The 24489-nt window shown below is 48.2% G+C and overlaps 2 protein-coding genes across 3 annotated transcripts in view; both read right to left on the bottom strand.

Annotated features, from left to right (window-relative positions):
* Positions 1-24489, bottom strand: part of LOC149339342 (uncharacterized) — an 86615-nt gene that overhangs the window by 10628 nt on the left and 51498 nt on the right. The gene's annotated exons all lie outside the window — the stretch shown is intronic.
* On the bottom strand, positions 11826-22146 carry LOC149339344 (uncharacterized). Of its 2 annotated transcripts, XM_089548083.1 has the most exons (4): positions 20055-22146; positions 14000-14317; positions 13206-13569; positions 11826-12557 (listed from the first exon to the last, which is right to left on the bottom strand). In XM_089548083.1, exons 1-4 carry the CDS (start codon positions 20525-20527, stop codon positions 12474-12476), a joined length of 1239 nt encoding a protein of 412 aa, XP_089404209.1. In that variant the 5' UTR covers positions 20528-22146; the 3' UTR covers positions 11826-12473. The 2 variants fall into 2 exon arrangements, with proteins under 2 accessions (XP_089404209.1, XP_089404208.1); XM_089548082.1 differs by lacking the exon at positions 11826-12557 and having other exon boundaries at positions 12779-13569.

The raw sequence follows: 24489 nt of genomic DNA, 5'->3' as shown, positions 1-24489 counted from the left end.
GGTGGCTTCGAGCCCATGGCTCTTGGCGACCTTGTGAGCCCACTCAGTGGCCCGGACTTGCGTCAACGGGTCTGAGCTGGTCAGTATAGCCTCCCACTGGTCTATAGAGAAGGGAGTGGTAGTAGGTCCGCCGGTGGCGGCGCCTTTTTGCAGCTCCATAAAATGTGGTCATATCCGGCTATCTCGCCGCATTGTTTGCAAGTAGCGTTGTATTGTGTTGGATACATTTGTGCTAGTCTCGACGAGGTAAAGAAGGCTCGCGTCTGGAGCCGACGCCAAGTTACCTCCTGGCTTTTGTCGAGCTTTTTGTCTGGTGGCGGATAGATCCTCCTTTCCAGTTTAAACTGATTGGTGTATTCGTGAAATGATATGAATGCATCTCTCGTGAAATTTGGGGGCTCAACCCGGCTCACTGCTCGACTCACATAACCTCGAGGTATACTGTGAGCCAACTCGTTTCCCCTGTTCCCCGAGTGTGCCGGCACCCATATTAGTTCCACCTCTCTTTGGTCCCAGTCTTTATGTGTTAATATTCGTTCTGCCTTCTGGGAGATCATACCCTGCGCAAAATTGTTGATAGCCACCTTGGAGTCGCTAATTATGGTGACTGCTTTGGTGCTGGCCATTGCCATGGCGATAACCGCCTCCTCCGCTGTTCCTGAGTTTTTTGTTTTGACCGAACCGGCCGTTAATGTTTCACCCGAGTCGTTCAGGTCCACGACCACAAAGGAGTCGCCTCCTCCGTATTACGCCGCGTCTACATAGGTTGTGTATTCCGAGCCTTCGAGCTTGGCTTCAAGGGCCTTTTCTCTGGCTCTCCTCATGCCTTCGTGAAAAGCAGGGTGCATGTTTTTTGGTAGTGATTTAATAGTGAGTAATTTTTTAACCTCGGTCTGTAATTTTGCGTGCGCGTTTCTTTCCGGAATTCTATCATGTAATCCTAGGTTGCTTAGGATCTTTCTCCTCGGGGGTGAGGTCGCAGTGTAAAACGTTGACAACGCCACTGAACACAATGAACGCCGATGGCCCATGGCTTCAGCGCCGCGTTTCTGGCACAACCTTGTAATGCCGGCAGCTCACATCTCTCTCTCATCACCCTTTTGTACCTATAAGCTTGATTCAGGCGTCCACTGACCCAGTGAGCCACTATGTGCACTTCCTTTGCTTAAAATGATCGGATTGTAAAACGGGGTCAACACGGACGTCAATGAACACAACGAACGCCGACGGCCTATGTCAACGTTGTCAGTGCCAACGCATGTAGCGCACACCTGTCACTGTCACCACTTAGCTTAAAGCACGGTTTCGATGTCCGCCGTTCCAAGAGGGCTCTGGTTCAGGTGTCCACCGAGATGTGGACACCTAGCCCTCTCCTCACGCTATGTATATCCTGGCATAGCAGAGCTAAGCCACTGCCAGTTTTATATACACCACAAACCACGCAGACGGCGAGGCGCAATCGCTACTGTGCATCAGAGAGGGAGAGAGAGGGAGACTGTCGGCGAGGCGATGGAGAGCGCGCGGCGGCGGAGAGCAAGCTGATGACACGCGTCGCCATAGCAACGGAGAGGCTGACGTCAAACCGTATGTTAGGCGGTCGCGCAAAGAAAACAGCGGGTTCCAGGAACGCAAAGGGGACTTCCCAGGCCTGGCGAGCGAAAACAAGAAGCAAGATCTCAACCAGCCACAGCAGAGACCGGAGATGAAGGTGAGCTGGCCAATTGGACATAACTGTGCAACCACTGTGTCACACTCTAAGACAATGCAACTTGAGGACAGAATAGCAAAACTAGAACAGCGACTTGCTCAAAGCGATCAAGGGGTCAAAGAGCTAGAAGAACAAAACACGCATCTTAAAATAGAACTCCAAAGACAAAAAGCACAATACATGAACGCACTAAAAAACCTCGAACACGCCAGACAGCCCATGTCCATCACGGAGGCCGATCAAGTAGAAACGTACCAACGTAGGACAGAATCCGCAGAGGTGGCCGCCATAAAGGCGGCACAACACCAACTACAAGAAATCCAAGAACTCGATCAGGAGATGGTGAGAGCAACTTCGCTAGCAATAATGAAACACCATGTCAAAGTCAGTGAAGACCTGGAAAAAATGGACGGAAAAGACAACTACATTAAAGGGAAAGTAGCGACTACAACGAAGGAAGCACACAGCAAACGCATGAGAGAACACATGAGCAATAGGCCCATCCATTCCGACGAGCAGGAAGCAAGAATACAAAATGTCTAACGACAAACACACAAGGCTAAACAAGAAAGGAAGCTTGAAAATTTGGCAATGGAACTGTAGAGGAATAAAAGGAAAACAAACTCAGTTAATCCATCTCATAAAGAACCAAGAAAAACCGCCGGACATCATTGCCATCCAAGAATACGGGGCCAGGACTAAAACAAGCATAACAGGATACGAGATGTATGACGGAGACGGTTCCGGCAAGGCCGTCACCTTAGTACATAAGTCAATTACGGCAATCTGCAAAACCAACATACCGGATACGGACGTACACCACACTGTACTAGAAATTGTACCAGAAAAACCAGCGGATGACAGCGCTTTCATCATAAACGTATACAGCCCCCCAAAACAAAAGAACCCCAGAATATACGAACTGTTCAAAAAAGCCAGCGATATGGCAGGCCAGAACCCACTGTTGATCCTAGGAGACTTTAATGCGGCAAACCCCATTTGGGGGTACCAAAAACTCAATGCCAAAGGTAAAAGCATAGCAGAAAGCGCAGAAAAATACTGCATGGAGCTAGCTAACGACCCCACAACTACAACGAGGATAGGAAACAGCGTCTGCAAAGACACCACGCCTGACCTAGCCTTCTCAAAAAACAACGTTAATATCCAATGGGAAAATACAATGGAAACCTTAGGGAGCGACCACTTCATCCTTAACTTAGAAATAGCCGCAGGAGAAATGAAGAGATGCCTAGGGTCTGCCAAAATCACAGACTGGGAAGCCTTCAGAAACCACAGCGACGAAATAATAAACCCGATAACCAACATAGAAGAGTGGTGCACGGAGCTTATGAAGGTCAGACAAAAATACACGAAGATGATCGTTCGCACAGAACAACACCCAGACGTAGATAGCCACCTTCTTCACCTATGGGAAGCACGAAGAAGCCTTATCAGGAGATGGAGGCAGCAAAAACACAACAGGAAACTCAAGCTGAAGATCGCAGAACTGATTAAGAAGGCATCAGAACACGCAGACAACATCGCCACGCAAAACTGGCAACAGTTCACGGAAACACTTAGAGGAACACTAGGCACGGCCCGAACTTGGAATATACTAAGAGCTTTGATAGACCCCACAAAAACCAAAACGGAAAGCGGCAAGTCCATGAAAAAACTACTCCACACCTTCCCTGGAACGGAAGACCAACTAACACAGGCACTGAGGGAAAAATGCTACGGCACAATCATGCACCCAAAGCAAGACCAAGTATACACCGGCGAAAACAACCCCGAGATGGATAGGCCAATCACCGAGGAGGAAGTAAGGGCAACCATAGGGGAAGCAAAAAAGAATACGGCAGCTGGAAAGGACAAAATAAATAACGCTACCATTAGAAACATGGGAGACACGGCCATCGCCGAGCTTGCGAAGTACCTAAACGCTATCTGGGAAAAAGGAATCGTGCCGGCGGAATGGAAACATGCAGAGGTAATTATGATACTCAAGCCGAGTAAAAGACTCCAAATTGAAAACCTAAGACCAATCTCCCTAATCTCCTGTCTAGGGAAGATATACGAGAGGGTGATTAATGAAAGGATCACAAACTACATGGAGGACAAGGGATATTACCCTGATGCCATGTTTGGCTTCAGAAGGGGACTGTCCACGCAAGACGTACTCCTACAATTAAATGAGGATGTCCTCACTGAAATACCAAGAAGCGGCGAACACATAGTGCTAGCACTCGACATAAAGGGAGCCTTCGATAACGTGGGACATGCGGCCATCATGGAAGGTCTCAATAACATAAACTGTGGAAGCAGAGCCTTCCATTATGTCAAAGCCTTTCTCACGGAACGAACAGCTACGATAGGCATTGGAGATACAAGATCGGAGAGCTTCACGGTGCCAAACAAGGGTACCCCGCAAGGCTCAGTAATATCACCGCTACTATTCAACATAGCGATGATAGGACTCACGAAAGTACTGGACGAAATAGAAAACATCAGCTACGCAATGTATGCAGATGACATAACAATATGGACAAACACAGGCTCCCTAGCAGCTAAACAAGAGCGGCTACAAAAAGCGATCGACCATACTGAACAATACGCCAGGGCCAGAGGATTATCGTGCTCAGCAGAAAAATCAGAATACGTAAGAATCAAAAAAGGTACACGAAAATACGACTCCGAAAATCACCCTGAAACTCGGAAACGAGACAATACCTGAGAAAACGGAAGTCAGGGTACTTGGAATGTGGCTGCAAAACACAGGCCGATGTAGCAAAACCATTGCCTCTATTAAGAATACAACAGAGCAAGTCGCCAGAATCGTGCCAAGAATCAGCAGTAGAAAGAAGGGGATGAGAGAACAGGACACCCTAAGACTCATTGACAGCCTCGTCACGAGCAGGGTAACGTACAGCCTCCCCTACCACGAACTAAACAAGCAAGAGACTCTACAAATCGACACCATACTACGCAAAGCGTACAAAACGGCGCTCAAACTTCCAATGTCCTCACCAACAGAAAAACTAATGGCCCTGGGAGTATCAAACACCTTCGACGAACTACGAGAAGCGCAACGTAGTGCGCAATTAGACAGACTCACTCAAACCAGAACGGGAAGACACCTACTGGAGAAATTACGGCTACCTCTAGGTACACAAAGAGACAAGGAACAGATTAATAATGAAGACAGAAACAACATCCGGGTAAGACCAATACCACGACACATGGATCCGAATTTACATCATGAAAGACGACAAGCCAGAGTACGAGCACTCACCAGGGAACTCAGCGACAATCCCAACGTAGTCTACACGGACGCAGCAAAGTACCGATACCAACGCAAAACAATCGCCGTTGTAACAGACGAAGGAGGGCAAGAAATAACCAGCGCAACGATAAACAACCCAAACATAGAAGCAGCTGAAGAAGCCGCCATTGCTCTCGCAATATCGCACGGCAACGCAACAGGACACAACCTCACTATAGTGACGGACTCCAAACAAGCATGTAGAAACTACACAAGAGGTAGGATCGACAGCATCGCCAATCATATTCTACACACGAGGAGAAGACACACAAACACTAAACATAGTATAGTGTGGGTTCCGGGACATGAGGGGATGAGGGGCAACGTGGCAGCAGACGAGTTAGCTCGAGGATACGTCAACCGAGCAGACTCAGCACTTTGCACCACAGGCACCTTTGACCCAGTTACCCCCACGTACTCAGATATACTCGATCATTACAGGGGTCAGCGGAAACGCTAAACAGCCCCACACAAAAGGCTCACCAAAGAGGAGGCGGTAGACTGGCGCAGGCTACAAACCGGTACCTACCCACACCTTCACAAACTACACAAGGTTTTCCCTACACAATATGCAGACGAATGTCCGTGGTGTCAGGGTAAACCTACACTAGAACATATCACATGGACCTGCCATAAGGCAGACTTAGAGCCAAGAATAAACCCGAGTGTGATGCAGTGGGAGCACTTGTTGGCCAGCGAGGACGAGGAAGCGCAACGATTCCTTGTGCGCCGAATCACGATGGCAGCAGTCAAGTGCGGCATCCTGGACCAAGGATCGACCACGGCGCCCAGTGACCCGTAAGGGTCAAGAACACCAATTTATTGTCAATAAAGTTTTTTCCATCCATCCATCCATCCATCCATCCAGGCGCGTCGGCGGCTCCTCGAGGAGCAGGGGGATCCACGGACCACGCGACGAGCGGTTAGCATCCTTTGTCATGTTATTGGGGAGGAGGCGAACCTGCAGTGCAAAGCGCCAGGCCTCGGGCATGGATATCCGCTTCTCCTCTTGGGTTGTGTAATTGATGTGGAGGCGGGTCAGACGGCGGCTACCCGCACGTGTTTTGCTTAATCGCAAGTATTGATTGCTGAGATGAGCCTCGCGCAGCTCCCCAAAGATGCTCGGCAACCCCAGGCCGAGGAGGCGTTGGTTGGATGTTGCAATTGGAAGGTCAAAGCTCTCTTGTAGATTTTGCAGAGAATCGCTTCGAGAGCGTTCTCATCGCGTTTGCGCAGGTGGAGGTACGGTGCCGAATATAGGATTCGGCTGGTTACGAATGCATTGGTCAGCCGGTTGGACCTGGCGTAGTATTGCTTTCGCAATAAAAGTAGATGTCTTAGGCATGGGTTGCGGTGATGTACCCTCCCCGCCGTTTGCTCCTCTTTTAAGCCGGACGCCAGGTGGTCGACTGACGATGTCATTCGGCGACCTCTTCTACCGCTCCGTGACACGGCGTTGAACCTCCGGGTCCGAAGTGAGCAGCGCGGCCTCCCACATCGATTGGGTAGAGAGATGCAGACTCTGCGATGGCTTGTCTTGATTACATGGGTATAGGATGTGCGGTGTGTCTGCATGAAAGAACAGACGGGACTGAAGTACGCTGGGAGCCATATGGAGTACACATGTCCGAATTAAAGAAAGTGTCTGTTTGGAGCTGCCGCCAACTGACTTGTTGCATTTTAGTTAGAGATCTATGTGGTTCTGGAAAGATTTGCATTTCTTAAATTGGGTTGTAATTTCTTTGTAGACTGTCATTCACTCCTTGGCCGACTTGAGCTCGGGGTAGCTCACCTCTCGCTTGACTACGAATCTTCGAGCAAATTGGTGCGCTGCCGCGTTTCCAGAATGGTCCGATTGGGCGGGGACCCAAATAAATGTGATCTGGGCGATATTGGAGATTTCTTATCAGATTTTCATGGCTGTTGAGTGGGGCCTTCCTTTGGCGAATTTTCGAATTTCGGTTTTAGAGTGGCTGATGTATTTCGCAGTGGTGAGTGTAATGGCTAAAGCTATGGCAGCTTCTTCGCTCTCTTCCGGAAATTTTGTTTTATCGGTCGTCGCCGATGCAAGAGGAGAACCTGATGATTGACAACTGCAAGGAAAAAGGCGTCTCTGTCCGTATGTTCTGCCACGTCCACGTGCGTGTTTTTTGCGAAAGATCTTCAGTCTTTCTGGACTGAAAATCTTTCGTAAGTTTTTGTGTCCTAGCCTTTCTTCTGTCCGCATCGTAGTGTGGATTCATGTTTTTGGGCAGAGGATGGACTGTTAGTATTCGTTGCGTGCACACACCTTAGAATAGGCAAGGTGTGTGGACGCATTACTTTTTATTGTAATCCTGCTTTCTTCAGGATGAAACGTCCTGTTTCAGTGCCTGATAGTCTTTCGTTTTGTGTGGTGAGGTGTGCTTCAATCACTTCCGCTTAGTTGTTATGAATTCCTAACGGTAGTAGATAGATAGATACAATGAAAGAGGAGAAAGGCAGGGATGTTAACCAGAAAGAATTCCAGTTGGCTACCCTGCACAGGGGCGGGGAATGAAGGGATTAAAGAGGGAAAAGAGAACGAACGGGAAACAGTCACAATCTCTCAATCAAGGCAGTGGCTCTCAAAAAACAAAACAGTGCCTTGAAAGCCTTGATGGCAGTCGACTGTTGTGGCCACGGACCGAGGATCATGGCCTCTGTGAAAGGGCGAGGATCAAGGCGGTCCAGAGCACTTTGCAGCTTATGACTTTCGGTTACAAAGGCAGTGCACTCACACAAGAGATTAGTGATTGTGACGGTTGAATTTCTTTGGAGGAGAAATTCTAGAGACCCGTGTACTGTGCGATGTCAGTGCACGTTAAAGAACCCCAGGTGGTCGAAATTTCCGGAGCCCTCCACTACGGCGTCTCTCATAGCCTCAGTAGCTTTGGGACGTTAAACCCCATAAACCAACCAACCAACAGTTTACACAAGAAGGGCTGTCGGCCATCGTGATCCGGAAACGTACTTATTTGTGAAGGCAACGCCGAGCCATAGACTACACAGGAATGTTTCTTCACGACGCGCTACATCACACGGAAGACGGAGGCGCAGACCAGGATCCAATGCCCTGAGGCGACGGTTGCAGAACTCTCCCGTGTTTCACGCTGAAAGTGTGAGCTCCCAAGGAACGAAGCCCACAGGCTGCGTCACCTGTCGTTACAGAAAAATTGACAGAGATTCCGTCATTATGGGGAGAACGGGCAGCTTCGTCGGCCTGGTGATTGCCATGAATACCGTAGTGGTCCGGCAACCACTGGAAAATTATGTCCTTTCAATGTGGCGTCAAGTTACAGCTTGCGGATTTCTGCAACGAGTTGTTCGTGTGACCCGCGGCGTAGTGCAGCTTGCCGGACTTGAAGGGCTGCTTTAGAGTCGGTGAAAACTGCCCAGACATGCGAAGATTCATGACTGATGAATATAACTGCAGCCCGTAGGGAAGCTAGTTCAGCACCAGTTGAAGAGGTGGAGATAGGTAGACCTCACCTTCATAATAATAGACCTGGCCGGTATCAGGACAGACCCAGCAAAGCTTGTTGAAGTCATTGCGCCGTCCATCTAGACATGTAAGCTGTGTTTATGGTTAAAATGCAGATGCTGCAGTATCAGTTGTTTGAGATCAGGCAATGATAAATCAGGTTTCTTAGTAATTTCCGGAATAGAGAGGTGCACCCGAGATTCATGGAGACAGCATACGGCTGAGCATGGTCTTGATGCACGGCCGAACTGCGAAGAATGATGGGCACGATGAGCTTCAATTACTTTTGCAAATGAGTATGTGGTCTCAGTACGGGAAGAGCTGCAAGATGACTCGGAACTCGCGTGAGGTGCCAAATGTGTGTTCTCATGGTTTCAACAGCAATGTATGAACTAACAGGGGAGGCTGAGCGCAATTTTGTAGGACTGTCCCATTAGGGAATCCAATTCGTCTCTTTGACTGTGTGGGTGACGTATGGTGTAGAGTAGATGACTCTGCTAAGAACGAAGGCCTGTATTAGTGTTTTGGTCTCGGCTTGTTTATCTCCTCCTCGCCTATTCGCGATGCGTCTCATCACCAGGGAGATTTGGTTGACGGTGTTCGTGTTTTTATTAGTGTGTCGCTTTTTTTTTATTTGACTGTATCAATATTCCCAGGATTCTTAGTGTTTTCACTTCTGGGATAGCTGCCTCTTCAGCGTACCTTTTGACCTCTGGAGTTTTGTTCTTTCTTTGACGCTTTGGGTGCAGGATGTCTGGGGGAACACGTAGTAGTCTACATCTACCGCTTGTTGTAGCTATATTGTGCCGATACTCCCTTCGGTGGTCCAAAGAGTGATATCGTCCGCATGCAGCAAGTGTTCTAGGTCTGGGATTTTTGGGAGTTAGTGTGCCATTTTGATGAAGGTTATATTGAATAAGAATGGGGAGATGAGCGATCTTTCCAGCGTTCCTCTGTCTCCTAAAGGTGTGGGATTTCATTTGCTAATTTGGATTTTGGCCGCTCTATCGGAGGGAAAGTCCTTGATGTAGTTAAACGTTCTTTCGCCTATCTGCAACAGGGAAAAATATTTCAGGATTGTTTTGTGTTTGACGTTATCTAATGCTTGGGTTAAATGTAGAGCCAGGATTGCCCTGGTGGTGCTTTCTTGCTCCTGAGATAGGACTTAGTTTGCTAGGCTGAGCATCATATCCTGTGTTGATAAATGTGGCTTGAAGCGGACCATAGTGTTTGGATATAGTCTCTTTGTGCATGTGGTACTGGCGTCTGTCTAGTATGACGTGCTCTGTCAGTTTTTCTATGCAAGAAGTAAGCGAAATAGGTGTGAGGTTTTCGAGCGCGAGCTTTTTAGTCAGTTTATGGATGAATTTAACGAGGGCATTTTCTCAATACGCTGGGAGTTTTCCCTCCCTCCAACAATCGTTCGCAAAGTCCGTAAGGGCTGCTATGGAAGCGTCATCTACGTTTCAGAGTTGTTTTAATGCCGCCATCTCCCGGGGCGGATGACGTGCGTACCTTATGAAGGGTTGCTCTTATTTCCGCCATTGTTACGACCGCGTCCAGGATGGGGCTAGGTCGTCCTTTACAATATGGGAGGGGCTTCGTCTCGGGTTGTGCAGAAGTATATCTGCTGTAGCGTGTTTATGGCATCCTGATCCGTGCTTAGGTCTATGTTTAAAATTTAGGTGATTTTCTTCTGAGTCGTAGCTTTGTTGGATTCCGGATCAAATCGATTTCGCAGAAGATTCCAAGTTTCTCTCGTGCCTGAATTGCCATTTACATTTCGCAGATATTGTTCCACTGCTGTCTTGCGAGTTCTGCGAAGTGGTGCTGAATTCCCTCCGTGAGTGTCGACTATCCTGTTTCTAGGCTTTCTTCTGTATTTTTGCTCAAGTCAGTTATGCGCCTTTCCTTTGGTTTCTATGCTCCCGCTCTTCATCGGTTCCGCAGCTTAAACGCGACTACGGTGTCCAGTGTACCAGGCGGCGAGTTGCACACCTTTCCATTCTTTTGCTTTATGCGAAGGACAAATGATGGTGGAAATTCCAGAAATGGTGACCTTTGCTTCACCTAACGAAGTGAAGCTTTCGCTTCAGTAATAATTTCGTGAAAAAGCACATCCTGGAGGAGCTGGTCGCATAATCTTGTATGGTTTTGGACACTCCCTCTGTACATCTTAAGACACCACAAAGTCTTTTCACATTCTGTTTCCAAAGAAAGCCTGGTAATGCGCCGTGCTTCGAGTTGCTCGGAAGGTTTTATTTATATTCTTTAAAAGGAGAGAATAGAATGTTTCCGTAACATTCATCGCAACATATAACGGGAGAAAAAGCTTTTAGCCCGAGGTTCTTTAAACCGGGCTCAGGTGGCCTCGGATCGGGGATTCACGAAGGATCGCGTGCACTCATTCAGTGAGCTGACCCAGGCATACAGAGCCTCTCGCCAGCTCTACCCCCCGCCCCACCCCTTCCTAGATAACAAACACGCAACTCTCTGGCGCAAACTACAGAGACACACTCTGCCTTCATCCCTTAACCTAGCTCACTATCATCCCTCCATCCCCACTCCGGCATGCACTCTATGATCAGAACCCTTCGCCTCTTCCATCCACATCATTTCCCTCAGCCCGGCGGACCCTCCCCCGCGGGACCTAGAGAACCTCAAGACCTGGGAGGACTGGGAGACCCTGCTGCGCTCGGAGGACCCGGCCGTGCAGACCATCGCCACCGGCCGTGCTGCCAGTGTTATGGACCTTCGGAACATAAACACTTGAGTGCAATGGGGTCGTGCGGGGACCCTGGGGCGTGCCCCGAATTCCTCTGTAAATAGTTTTCTCTCTCTCTCTCTCTCTCATGTCGCCTTACGTTTTGAACGTTTAAGGCTTGGCTGAAAGTCTAAAGCACTCGCAGACTTGACCGCTGCTCAGAGTAATTTATAAACGTTCCAGTGGCACTTCAGGAGTCAAGGCGGAATCGCCGTAATTAGAAGAACCGCTCTAGTTGTATTTGTGTTGGCTGGAACTATGAAAGTAGTACAAAAATTCAGGGGGCACTTGGCTCTCTAAAGTGCTGCAAGGCGAAAGCGTTTTCTGGCACATTGTTTTTATTTACTTTTTATTTTGCATATTTTTTATTTTGGCTCCTTGTTTTTATCGTTTTTATTTTTATTTTCATATCCTATTTTATTTTGTTTTTATTTTTGCTTATTTTCGTTTCATTTTCCTTTTCCTGACTTTATTCCTTTTATTTTATTTATGAAACCTATGCATTGAATAGTTGCGCCTTTATTCATGCTGGAACCTTGAGCCTTCGTGGCGGAGTGGTAGCGTCTCCTCTTCAAATTCCAAAGGCCCTGGTTCGATTCCCACCCTCGGCGCAGTTTCTTTTTAAGCAGTGACGCCGAAAGGCGGACAAATCTGCCGACGCGTCTGTCGACATTCCTGCCGACGCGTCTGTCAACACTCCTGCCGACGCGTCTGCTAACGACAGTATGAGGCATTAAAGGCTTTCGCCTTAATATTGACCACCTGGGAATCCTTGACGGGCGCAGACATCGCACTGCACTCGGGCGCCTTTTGTGTTTCGCCTTCTTCGAAACGCGGCCGCCGCGATCGCTACAACGGCTCATTTGGCGAGCGTCTTAACCACTGAGCCACCGCAGCGGGTAGACAAAGTGAAAAAGTGGACAGACACAGAAGAGTTGAAAGAAAATTCGTAAGTAGATCTATTCGAACTCTTTCTACAATGCGCCATCATTCGAACACCAAGAAAGCAGCACAGCGTTTAGCGTGCGATATTCAGACATGCACCGGCACCCGCGCGAAAACAAATGCGCGCACAAAGCACTGATAGCTGTTCTGGTTGGCCATGAAAGCCGACAGCAGCGCGGTCCACCGTTGTGGGCGACGTGGGCGAATCACATGCTGGTTGCGCAGCGCAAGCTCAGGCGCAAACAGGCGGCAGGTGCCAAAGGCGATGTCCGTGTACTTGGCCAGGACGCCTGTCCATCGCTGGGGAACAATGACGCTGCATGGAAAAGCGCGTCCAAATTAGGGTGAATTGCAGCAATGGCAGAGTCGTACTTCTATAGCAATGCGCACTGTCCTCTGTCGTTGATGGCAGCCCGTACATAGTTGGCTACCGAATCTACTGCATCGTTTGAAGCTATCTGCAAAGTCATCCCTCGACAAAAGTTCCCAATGATTATGAAGCGAACTATGGGCGAAAAATTTGGTGTTGCAGTTTATACGCAACGTTTCATAACCGGTACCGCTTTCCCGCTTTTCGCTTTCATCGCAAGGTAAATAAAAAAATTAAGAGGGTAGGCGAGAGGAGATTTTCGCGCTTTCTAACACCTCATGCATTCGTTGAAGATGATTACATTGTTTAACTGCTTGGTCTGGTACGCCGTTCTAATGTAAACAGGGAGGCAGGATCACATAGACTAGAACCTGAAGGGGCTGAGTCTGCAGAGACGCCGCCCCGTCCGATGCTTCTTTGGATTCCGCCTGTTCGCTTAACGCTCCACCAGGACTGGTGGAGCGTTAAGGCGATTTCTTCCTCTTGATTTCCGAGGCGCAGTAGCATTATTATACTTCTTGTACAAGTGGAACTACATTTGCAAGACACGATGACAAAGTAACATGCCGTGTCAAAAGATGAAATGGTGCATACCCCCTTGCTCCGTTTCGCATGCCGACAGACATTCATCGCCGTGGCCGTGAAGATGGGTGTCAGTGCGGCGACCAGGAAGCAGAGCACGTCGGGTGCGCAGTGCGGCTGCCTTGCCAGCCTCCTCCAGTTGTCCACGTCATCGTCCCGTGGCGGCTGCTCGCTGCCGATGCTCTTCAGCGCCGAGGAGACCGCCTTCTCGGAGCGGGGACCGGTGCCGCCAACGTCGTCGTCGTCGTTGTCCCCGTCACTGATGAAGATGCGGATATCCTCGAGCATCCAGTACGGCAGCATGCTGCTCTCTTCACGGGTGGTGCCGCTACTCGCCAAGGATCTTAGGTATCCTAAATTGGGCAGTTCTCGGCTCCTGTAAACGTGACGAACATGTGATGATGTGCATGGAGCGTGTCAATTGACAGCATTGAATCAAGATTAATACAGAGCAGAGACCGATGAAAACAAGTTCTAATGGTACAGCTTATGTGCTGTGGGCTAAAGGTTAGCTGAATTACTCTCAGGGCGGCGCCACGGAGCGGTGCCTTACAGATATATCATTTACTGGCAGAGTTTGCCGAGTTCTAAACACCAGAAAAGCTTGATTCGGATCTCAGGATGCTGATAGTCCTCTACATTCATTAAAAGTTGAAATAGGAAATGGGATCGGCAGTCGGATTGAGCGGGTGGCGATCAGCCATGAAGTATATTGGGTACAGTAACACTTTTTTTTTGTGCACGCGTAAACACTCGTTTCCATGGCATCGTTTATGAGTATCCGGAATCGATTAAACAGTGCGTACCTCTTGGCTCCGTGCACGAGGCCGACGTAGACCCTGGTCCTCATGGCCACGAAGAAGAGGGAGAACACAACGAAGACCCGAATGAGTGTGGTGAGTGCGCAGTCGGGCCCGTCATCGCCTTGAGGCGCATTCTCGTTGCTGATACACTGCAGTACCGAGGGGGAAGCAGTAACGCAGGTGCCACCTGCGCCCATACCGTCGTCGTCGTGGTTGTCCCGGTCACTGACGAAGTGGCCTGACCCGTCGGACATCCAGTATGACGACGGACTGGTCTTTTCCCGGTGCAGTAACGACGGTGGACGCAACCGTTTACGGCCCCTGGAAATCCGGGTAACGTGAGGGACATGCGGACCGATCGTTCCTAATCCACCATTAGAGCAGCGCAACACCCTATAAAACCGGGTGATACGAATACATGTCCCCTTATATAGGTATAACCAAAAACCTGTATTGCTCTCGTGGCTTCGTTGTGGAGCATAGGCTTTTTAGAAAGGCGACATATGTTACCATATTTGCTCAAGGTAGAAGCCCGAACCATTTCGTGAAAAAGCGCATCCTGGAGTCGCTGGTCGCATTATATTGTATTGTCTGGGACGTTCCATCTGTAGGACTCATTGCACCGCGAAGGTTTTTTCACGTCCCGTTTCCGAAGAACGCCTGGTAGTGCTTCGAGTCACTCAGAAGTTTTTATTTATATTCTTTAAAAGGGGGGAACAAATGTTCCTGTAACATTAATCGCAAAACATAACGGCAGAAAAGGATTTTCCTGTATCCTTACGTTTCGTATGTTTGAGGCTTGGCTGAAAGTCTATAGCACGTGCAGACTTGACCGCACCTCAGAGTAACTTATAAATATTCCAGTGGCATTTCAGGTGTGAAAGTAATCAGGCGCAATCAGCAAAATTAAAGGAACCTTTCTAGTTGTGTTAGCCTTATATGCAACTATGAAACTACTTGAACATATGGTCCCTTACAATGGAATTCATTCTTTTCCTGACTCAAGAGGACTTGTTTTTTCTTGACCATGTAGTTTTTAAATATATTTAATGCGGCATGCCCGCATTGGCTGTGCAAGTCACTGATAGGAGTAGTAGAGAAGTATACTTTAATAGTGACTTTCTATTATCTATTCCCACAATTATCCTATTATCCACACCAACTATTATCCGTAATATCATATTAGCGTAACACTACTACCAAAAAGTTTTCGTTTTCTATACCGGCTTGTTAATTTTGCATGCCAGAGTTATTTTACACGTATGTCAGCAAGTGTTAGCCAATTGCATGAAACTTTCATGTATTTCATTCTGACTACAATAGCCACGCATGAAATTTTCAACCTGCCTTTTTTTCTTTGTTAGACGTTGTCTGTTGGCTATTTTTTTAAGGCGAAAGCCTTTAATGCCTCATACTGTCGTTAGCAGACGCTGTCGGCAGCCGTGTCGACAGACGCGTTGGCAGATTTGTCCGCCTTTGGGCGTCACTGCTTAAAAAGAAACTGCGCCGAGGGTGGGAATCGAACCAGAGCCTTTGGCATTTGAAGAGGAGACGCTATCACTCCGCCACGAAGGCTCAAGATTCGAGCATGAATAAAGGCGCATCTAGTGAATGCATGGGTTTCATAAATAAAATAAAAGGAATAAAGTGAAGGAAAGGAAAAATAAAAAATAAAAATAAAAATGAGATAAGAAAATAAAAATAAAAAACAATAAAAATAAGAAAAGAACAAAAATAAAAAATAAAAAACAAAACGTGGAAAAAAAACCGTGCGCCAGGAAACGCTTTCGCCTTGCAGCACTTTAGAGAGCCAAAGTGCCCCTTGAATTTTGTTTCTTTTGGCTGTTTGCTGTTCTTATATTATTGTGTAAAAGTTTCTATATTTAATTACAGGAGGTCCCGTTACAGCACTGAGCTCTGAGACCTCCTTCTCTAGGGTTTATGTAATGCCTGCGTTTAATGGAAAAACCATTCTTCGATCCCGGCCGCGGCGGCTGAATTTCTTTGGAGGAGAAATTCGAGGCCCGTGTACTGTGCGATGTCAGTGCACGTTAAAGAACCCCAGGTGGTCGAAATTTCCGGAGCCCTCCACTACGGCGTCTCTCATAGCCTTAGTCGCTTTGGGACGTTAAACCCCATAAACCAAACCAAACCATCATTATCCCATTACGACCGAAGTGGGAAGCTGTAAAATGATAGTAGTGGGAAGTTTGAATTCCCATGGGTGCTAGTCTGCAGCTTCTGTGAATCTCCCGCGTAGCCGCTTTCGTAACTGCTATATAAGCCCTTCGGACCGAAGTTGGTATTTACGAAAGAACTCCGTTCGGTTCACATTTATCACGGGTATGTCTACATCGTAACCGCTTCGGTATTTCCGCGAATAGTTCTTAAGGGCGGATAAATGGATGAATGGGGGCAACTTCGATACCTGCCGTGCGAAAACTTGATCAATCCTAACCGCATTGGTATCTTCGTGGGACTCAAGTCACTTACAAAAATTAGTGTTTCCTTTTTGATTAGATTGTGTTCAATTTCCTGAATACCATACCAAAGTCATGTTGCTGATTTGTAGAATAGTTTCACTAAAAATTGATTTTTAAGAGATTGTCGATTTCAATACGAATTTTGTTGATTGCGCGTAAAAGTAGAAAAGAAATCTACGCGTGCCTATTAAGCAGGAAGGACCCATTGCCGATGCAATTTGGGGGCACATCAGCTGTAACTTCTGGAAGCGTAGTCAACAACTTTTGACATTTCATTCCTGCAACCTCGCGTCAACTAGACGCTGGCAGCAACCCTGCTCATATCCAGGGCGTCGTAGCTAATGCCGAGTCACTCTAAGGCGACGCAACCGAACGCATGTTGCTGGCTGCTGTATGGAGCAAGTCACACTATTTCGTGAAGTGTTTTTAATTGCATAATTAGACGAGGTTAGTTATTCAACTTCGCAAGCAACGAAGTTAGACCAAAAATTCCAGTCAGAAAGTTGAACAGTCCACACTACATCGGATAAAAATTTCTAACTTTCCATCTACCACACAGCATCCGATGAAACTTTCTAACTTTCCATCTAACACGTATTAGTTTGTGCCGCTGACAGAAGTCGCCCGCGAGATTAAAAAACAAAAACAAAAAACGCGCGTCTAGTCCCTGCTTGCGCACCGCCAAGGTAGTGCTCTCAATCGTTCCCTGTACAAGTGAACAGATAATTTAGCCCTGTGTGCTACCGCTTACAACGGGACAAGGCAGAGACGCAGGAGCTTCCTGCGCGAATTACGCCAGCGGTATGCTAGCCTCGCGGCAGTTCATTGTAGCGGCAAACAGACAGAGCCCTTATCGCTTGCACTGGCGTAAATCGCGCAGCCAGCGCCTGCGTCGCTGCCCTTTGCCCTTTAACTCTTTCGCTACCGCGCCATAGGCAATCGTTCGCATAAGATCGATTCAAATCTCCCGCGCAAAAAAGCTCATTTTGGAGAGTCGTGGACGTGCTCCGCCATCTAGCTAGCGAGCTCAACAACTGCTCTTTCCATTGCAGCCTTGGTTTCAGTGTTTTGACATGGGGGGGGCGCCGTGAAAAATAAAACTTTGAACGGCCGCAGCAGCGTCAGCCGGAGAAAATGGCGTCCGCGTCGCCGCGCGCTCCTCGAAAGCGAAAGCTGACGCCGAGCACGTCGGCCGGTTTCAGTTTCGTTTTTTGCGACGAAAGCAGCGGTTATTAGTCGGGCAACTATGTACAAACGTCGGATTTCGGTTTCGACAGCGAGACTTCGGCTCGGGAGCCCGGAACGTCAGCGCGTACTTGCATGTAAGTTCTGTTTTCGTTCGCTGTGTGTTTTCTGCGGTGCATACGGTTTGTAATTGATGACAGTGGTTTATTTTTATGCTTCAAGGTCTTGACAACGTATGGCGAAGGCAGTTTGCCAAATGCTCAAGGTCGCGTCGCGTTTTTCAACCAAGATGACAGCTAGGTGTCCATATCGGTACATCGCTGCGGAGCGGCGCTCGGAGGTTCGCTCGACTTCTCGACTTTTTTTTGATGCTCTTCACGGCGGAAATGATGAAGACCGTGTGCGGAAACACTAATAAGTATGCATGGATGAAGATTTTCAGCAAGTTCGGTGTGACGGCTCATGGGAAGATGTGAATCTGTTGGAGATGGTGATGTTCATTGGAATCATCTTTTACATTGGAATTGTTGACCTGCCACAACTGTATCTCTACTGAAATACCAGAATAATCCATTCTGGCCCTCTGCCATCAAAAATCATTTCTCAAAATTGGTTTTTCGCTTTTTTTGTTTTGTTTTTTTGCACATAACGGACCCGGATGATTCAATGGCGGCAGCATCTATTGGCAAGACTTGGAAAGTGTCCTGGCTTTTGAACCACATCGATAAAACTTATTTCATCGATCCTGATGTTTTAGAGCTTGCCTAAAATGCCAAAGTTTATCAGCTGGCTTTCAGGGAGCAGCTCATTCAAGAAATCTTCGGGTATGATGAGGGAAAAAAAGTCCACGCCCCCAATCCTCCCATAGAATCGATTCAACACCAACCGAAAAAAATGAAAAAAGAAGAAACTGCAAGCTCGGCTATCAGAGAACAAGGGAGGAACAAAGATAAAACCTTATGTGAAGCACCTGTCAGTCTACCTCTGCTTCACACCTTCACCCCTGATTGCTCTTCACAGTGGCCCCACAGACAAGACCCCTGATTTGACAGCCCATGGAAAGTGCAGTAAATTTTTCTCATAGCTGAAACTGTGAATATTGACAGCTATAAACATGTGCAACAGTTTGTATATTCCAGTTTTCCTCTAATCAAGTTCTGGCTTAGTGCAGCCGGTAATTTTTGTTTTCGCTATATACTTTTTTTGTGTTTTTAGCGAATTTCACAAATAAATGTTCATTTACTTTTGCACACACAACTCTTCTGTTTGTTTCATTCAAAAGTGTAACTAATAAGCTACAATTTCATGCATTGCAATATGTGCTGGGTGTATTAGTTCTTGTGCAAAAAATTTTTCTTTCAGTACACTCCAAATCGTCCACTTTTCCGCGGTAGCGAAAGAGTTAAGCGGCAGCACAGTTGGCTAAGGGATGCTTCCTTGTGTGCGCGAAATATTTGAGAGCACAGCAATCGCGGCGCGCATGTGGGCATGTCACGTGGTACTTTTAGAGTGTGTCGGAAAAAATCGTATCATGGCAACCGTTTGCCGCAAAATGTTCTGGATGGTGGCATACGATTCAGCGTTTCGTGCAGCAGAAATGTAGTAGTTAAAACTGTTTCTTTGCTCAAATACAATTTTAATTCCCTTCATTACGACACACCCTTCTCTCTCCTTTCGCTCCCACCTTCCTCCCGTCTAAGACAATTGCTGCGCACTTTCCTTTACTCAGAAATGCGTTGCGTTCAAAACCGTGCCGAACGGGTGATGGCGTTTCGTGGAGTCCCTGGGAGCGCTGAACACGCTGTCGCGTTCCACTCCTAAAGGCGATGCTTAAGCTCCGTCCAATATTTTTTTTTTGTATCTTGTGGATATCCACAGTGAATTTCCCCTCCATCGAAATTCGACGGAGGCGAAATTCTAGAGGGTCGTGTGCATTGCGATGTCAGTGCACGTTGAAGAACCTCAGGTGGCCGAAATTTCTGAAGCCTTTCACTACGGTGTCCCTCATAGTCGGAGACGATTTGGGACGTTAAACCCTCATAAACCACAAGCCGCTTCTATTGGTCACTCCACGAAACATCTAGAAAAGGGCAACAAGAGGGAAAAAGGGCGCGAGGAAAGGGGCGCGTCGTAAAGGCATCGGTCAAAAGCTATCATGGGATCATAGTATCTACAGGATACGAGGCCTAAAATTCAGTTTCCCCAGTTCGTCACTGCAGCTTCATCTATGAGCGAAACGCAACGCTCACGCAAAGTTCAGTCCCTTGTTCGTTCTCCCTGAATCGAGAGCATGAAAAATTCTGTGTTCTGTCACCTCGACATTTTTTACAATCTGCATGGTTGATTACAAGGCCTTAAAGAAGGGAGTTTTCCTGCGTGCTTACGCGTACCTTGTCAAAGATCTGTCGCTGGAGTTCTCCTCATTCGATGTTGGTGACGAAGAGCAGCCTTCTTTTGGGTTGGGTCCATCCGGGGCCTCTGCAGTGAGTAATCCAGTGGCCAACACCGGGTCCTGCCTCGCCTCTTGCTGCGCGCACTGCTTGGCCAGGATTTCCGGAGGCTGCGGTGGTGGCTGGTCCATCTGGATCTGCAGGAACTCCGAGAAGGGCCAGTTATGCAGGCTGACGATAACCGATGGAGCCTTGAAGATGTCACGTTGAACCATCCGCAGCGGGAGCTGCTGCGTGAAAAATGGTTTTCCAGACGTCAGGAAAGCCGCGTCTGATGCGCTGGCCGCTGCGAAAAGAACGCCGTTTGGAACAGGAGCGCTGCGTTTGAGGAATCGTGCCTGGTGCTTCACGCGCACGGCCGCGACCAGGCATTGGCTGTATTTTGTTGACGTCACCGCAGTCTGTAGCTCCATATCTTGCGGAGATTTCTTGTTCGTCGCTCGTAGCGGACAACTATAAGCGGCTTAGGGTCTGTAACGTTGAGTGCGTTCCGGACACTGGATAGGTAGCGCAACCACCCTGCCACCGTAGCATGCAGGTACCAGTTAATGGTTGATCGCGACAGTTTGCTGAAACGCTGCGGCATATTGCAGGGCCCGTATTACGGAACTGTCAAATCAAAAACTTCTCAAAAACGCGTCAAAAACTCGTCAAAAATCCCCGCCGTAGCCGCGCTCCTATTGGTCGGCCGTGGCCGGCGGCCATGTTGCTTTCTTGCGTCATGGGTGGCTGGCGTTTACGTCACGGACATGACAGAAGTGGTGACGTTGCACACCTAATTATGCAGGCGCATTTTGACGATTTTTTTTGACGGCTTCGAGGCGATCAAAATTGGACCGTCGCGTTTTTGACAGAAAATGGCGGCGGCGGCAGCAGCGGTGTATGTAGCGATGGCGGCTAGGCCGGCGCGAGCAAACGACGAAGGAGGGCATACGAAGACGCGTTTAACTTGCCGGACGAGCTGTTTCGACGCCTTTTTCGACTGGAGAGGCAGACTACGGAGTGGCTGTGCGACGAACTCTGCGATGAACTGGGAGGTGTGCGTACGAGTGCGCTGTCGGTGCAGCGGCGGGTGCTGTGTGCGCAGCGGTTATTTGCGACCGGCGGCTTTCATGCAAGCTTCGGCAGCCGACGATACCTCTGTGCCACAGCTGCATACGAATAAAACATGCTTATGCTGGCAAATAACTTTATTTTCCCCTGCAAATCGCACTTCGTGGTCGTCCGGTCGAGGAAAAATAAACAGACGACCACACATCACATACAACGCTTCACGCTTTGACACTTTTTTCATCGATCGTAAGAGCCGAACAACACAGATCTTAACAAGTTGGCTTCGTCTATTTTTCCGCACTTAGAACAACCGCACAGTACCTTGATTTTCGTCGCCACGTAAGAAAACAGTATCAAGGCGTGGAACAGCTGTTTCCGTGCAAAGCGGCTTGTTGACGTTTTACCGCCGTCTGCGCACCCCCGCGGCAGCAAAAGTTACCCACCAGGAAATTTAATAGCCTAATTTCTTGCGCTTCTTGTTTTTCTTAATATTTTTTAGCTTTAAACATCATTTTTTGGCAAAATAAAATAATAATTATTTTTATCGCTGCGCATTTCTTTACTTTTTTAGCAAAAAACTAGCAGACGATCCCTCGTCGTGCAGGCAAATGCTTCGGGGCGCCGCTCTGCTGTAATTGGCTGATTCCTCGTTGCGTCAATTTTGCGTCAGGCGTCGACGTCACATCGTTTCGTCATTTTGACGTCACTGTCAATAACTTTTGACAGATTTTGGACAAAGTTCCGTAATACGGGCCCAGCAGCGCTGCGTGTCTGCCACATTGTCAGAGCTAACGCATGCTGCCCGCAGCTTTCTCTCATCACCGCACGTACCTATAAGCGCGATCCAGGCGTCCACTGACCTAGGGAGTCAGTTATGCGCTTCCTTTCCTCAAAATCATCGGAGTGCAAAATGCTGTCAACGCCAACGTCAGTGAACATAATGAACGCCGATGGCCTATGGCTTGAGTGCCACGTTTCAGGCACAATGTTGTTAGTGCCCACGCATGCAGCGCACATCAGCCACGTAGCTTATTAAGGCGAAAGCCTTTAATGCCTCATACTGTCGTTAGCAGACGCTGTCGGCAGCGGTGTCGACAGACGCGTCGGCAGCCGTGTCGACAGACGCGTCGGCAGATTTGTCCGTCTTTCGGCGTCACTGCTCAAAAAGAAACTGCGCCGAGGGTGGGAATCGAACCAGAGCCTTTGGCATTTGAAGCGGAGACACTAACATTCCGCGACGAAGGCTCAAGGTTAGAGCATGAATAAAGGCGCATCTAGTGAATGCATGGGTTGCATAAATAAAATAAAAGGAATAAAGTGAAGGAAAGGAAAAATAAATAATGAGAAAATATACAAAAACAAAAACAAAATAAAAATAAGATATGAGAATAAAAATAAAAACAATAAAATAAGAAAAAGAACAAAACTAAAACAAAAATATGAAACATAAAAATAAATATAAACAAACAGTGCGCCAGTGAGTGAGTGAAAACTTTATTAGCTCTAGATTCGGATTGTGTTCGGCGGTTTTGAGATGGCTTCGTCCATCTTGCTCAAAGGTCGGTTGCCCTTAGTCCAGGGCTCCGCTGGATGCTGCTGCCAGTTTTGCTCGCCGAATCAGACCTTCTTGGTCGACCCGACGATCGCTGGAGAGCACTCCCTCCCATTGCTCCGCACTCGGGTTTGTTATCACTGGTACCACGCTTATCCTCTGGCATGCCCACGTTATGTGGTACAGCGTGGGGGGTTCTTGGCACCAAGGGCATTTGTCATTGTATTGTGTTGGATATATTTTGTTGAGTACGTGTAGGTTCGGGTAGGAGCCCGTCTGTAGCTGTCTCCACGCGACAGAGTCCTCTCTGCTAAGGGAGTTGTCCGGTGGTGGATACCGCTTTCTGCAGCCCTTGTAATAATTTAGAATCGCCGAATAATCTTGGGGTACAGGTTCGTTCCCCTCGAGGTCGCCTACGTTGGATGCTCGGTAATAAGTGTACCCTCGAGCTATCCTGTCCGCCTCTTGGTTCCCTGTTACTCCCGTATGTCCCGGCGTCCATACTATCGTATGCCTGATTGGTTCTCCGTTTGTTTGTCGTTGTGTTATGTGGCCCCCAGAGCGGAGTATGCGGAGCGCTCTGTGCCCTATTCTGCCGCGTAGGTAGTTGCGGCATGCTGTTTGTGAGTCTGTAAGGATTTTTAGAGACCGTTTAGACCGATAGCCCTCCGCTGCCGCTAGAGCGACGGCCGCTTCCTCAGCCTCGACTATCGTACAGTCTTGTAGTGATGCGCTGGTGATCTCGCGTAGGGTTGAGTCAATCACCGTTGTTACCGCATTGCTGTTGTGCTGCCCCGCTGTTCTGGTGTATGTGGCTGCGTCCACGTATACCGTCGTTTCTTGGGGTGCTAATGTCTTTTGTAGGTATTCAGCCCTTGCCTCTCTGCGTGCTTTGTGTAGGTTGGGATCCATGTTCCGGGGTATTGGCGTTACTTTTAGTGTGTTGCGATATTCGTCCGGAATTGTTTCTGTCCTCTGTATTTCTTGAATTTGATCGGCGCGGCCCAGTTTCTTTAGGAGCTCCCTGCCAGATGGGGTCTGTTGTAGTCTGCGCAGTTGGGAGACTAGTTGTGCCTCTCTCAATTCATCGAAAGTGTTGTGTAGTCCTAGGGCTAGGAGCTAGTAGGGGAGACTGTATGTCACTCGGCTGACTACCAGGCTTCTGACCAACTTAAGTGTGTCCTCCTCTCGCATGCCATGACGTCTGTGTGAGATGCGCGTGATCATGCGGGCCACTTGTAGAGTGGATGCTTTGAGTAGGGCGAGAGTGTGAGTGCAGCGTTGGTTTGACTGTATCCACATCCCCAAGATTCTGATGAGTGTTTTTTCCGGTATCGACTTCCCGTCGAGGTAGACGTTCAACTTTAAGTCGTCGCTAGTGGGGACTGTGCGATTTTGTTTTCCTCTCCAAACTCTTAGGAGCTCTGATTTCTCGGTGGAGCATGCTAGCCCTCTTTCTCTGACGTAGTTCTCTACGCAGGTGGCTGCCTTTTGTAATTTCTCTTCTTTCTCTCCGAGCGAGCCTGTGTTGACCCAGATGGTGATGTCGTCGGCATACATGGCATGGTGTATGCCGTCGATTGCTTTTAACTGTTTTGCCAAGCCAATCATGGCTATGTTGAAGAGCGTAGGGGAGATGACCGATCCTTGAGGTGTTCCTTTATTTGGAGTAAGAAATTTGTCTGATCTGAGCTCCCCCAGGCCAATCGTTGCCGTTCTATTTGAGAGGAAGGCTTTGACGTAGCCGTAGATTCTCCTTCCGCAGTTCAG

Source organism: Amblyomma mixtum, chromosome 6 (assembly GCF_055824585.1).
Source record: "Amblyomma mixtum isolate Tamu chromosome 6, ASM5582458v1, whole genome shotgun sequence".
Lineage (NCBI taxonomy): Eukaryota > Metazoa > Arthropoda > Arachnida > Ixodida > Ixodidae > Amblyomma > Amblyomma mixtum.
This window is presented reverse-complemented; position numbering and strand designations above follow the sequence as displayed.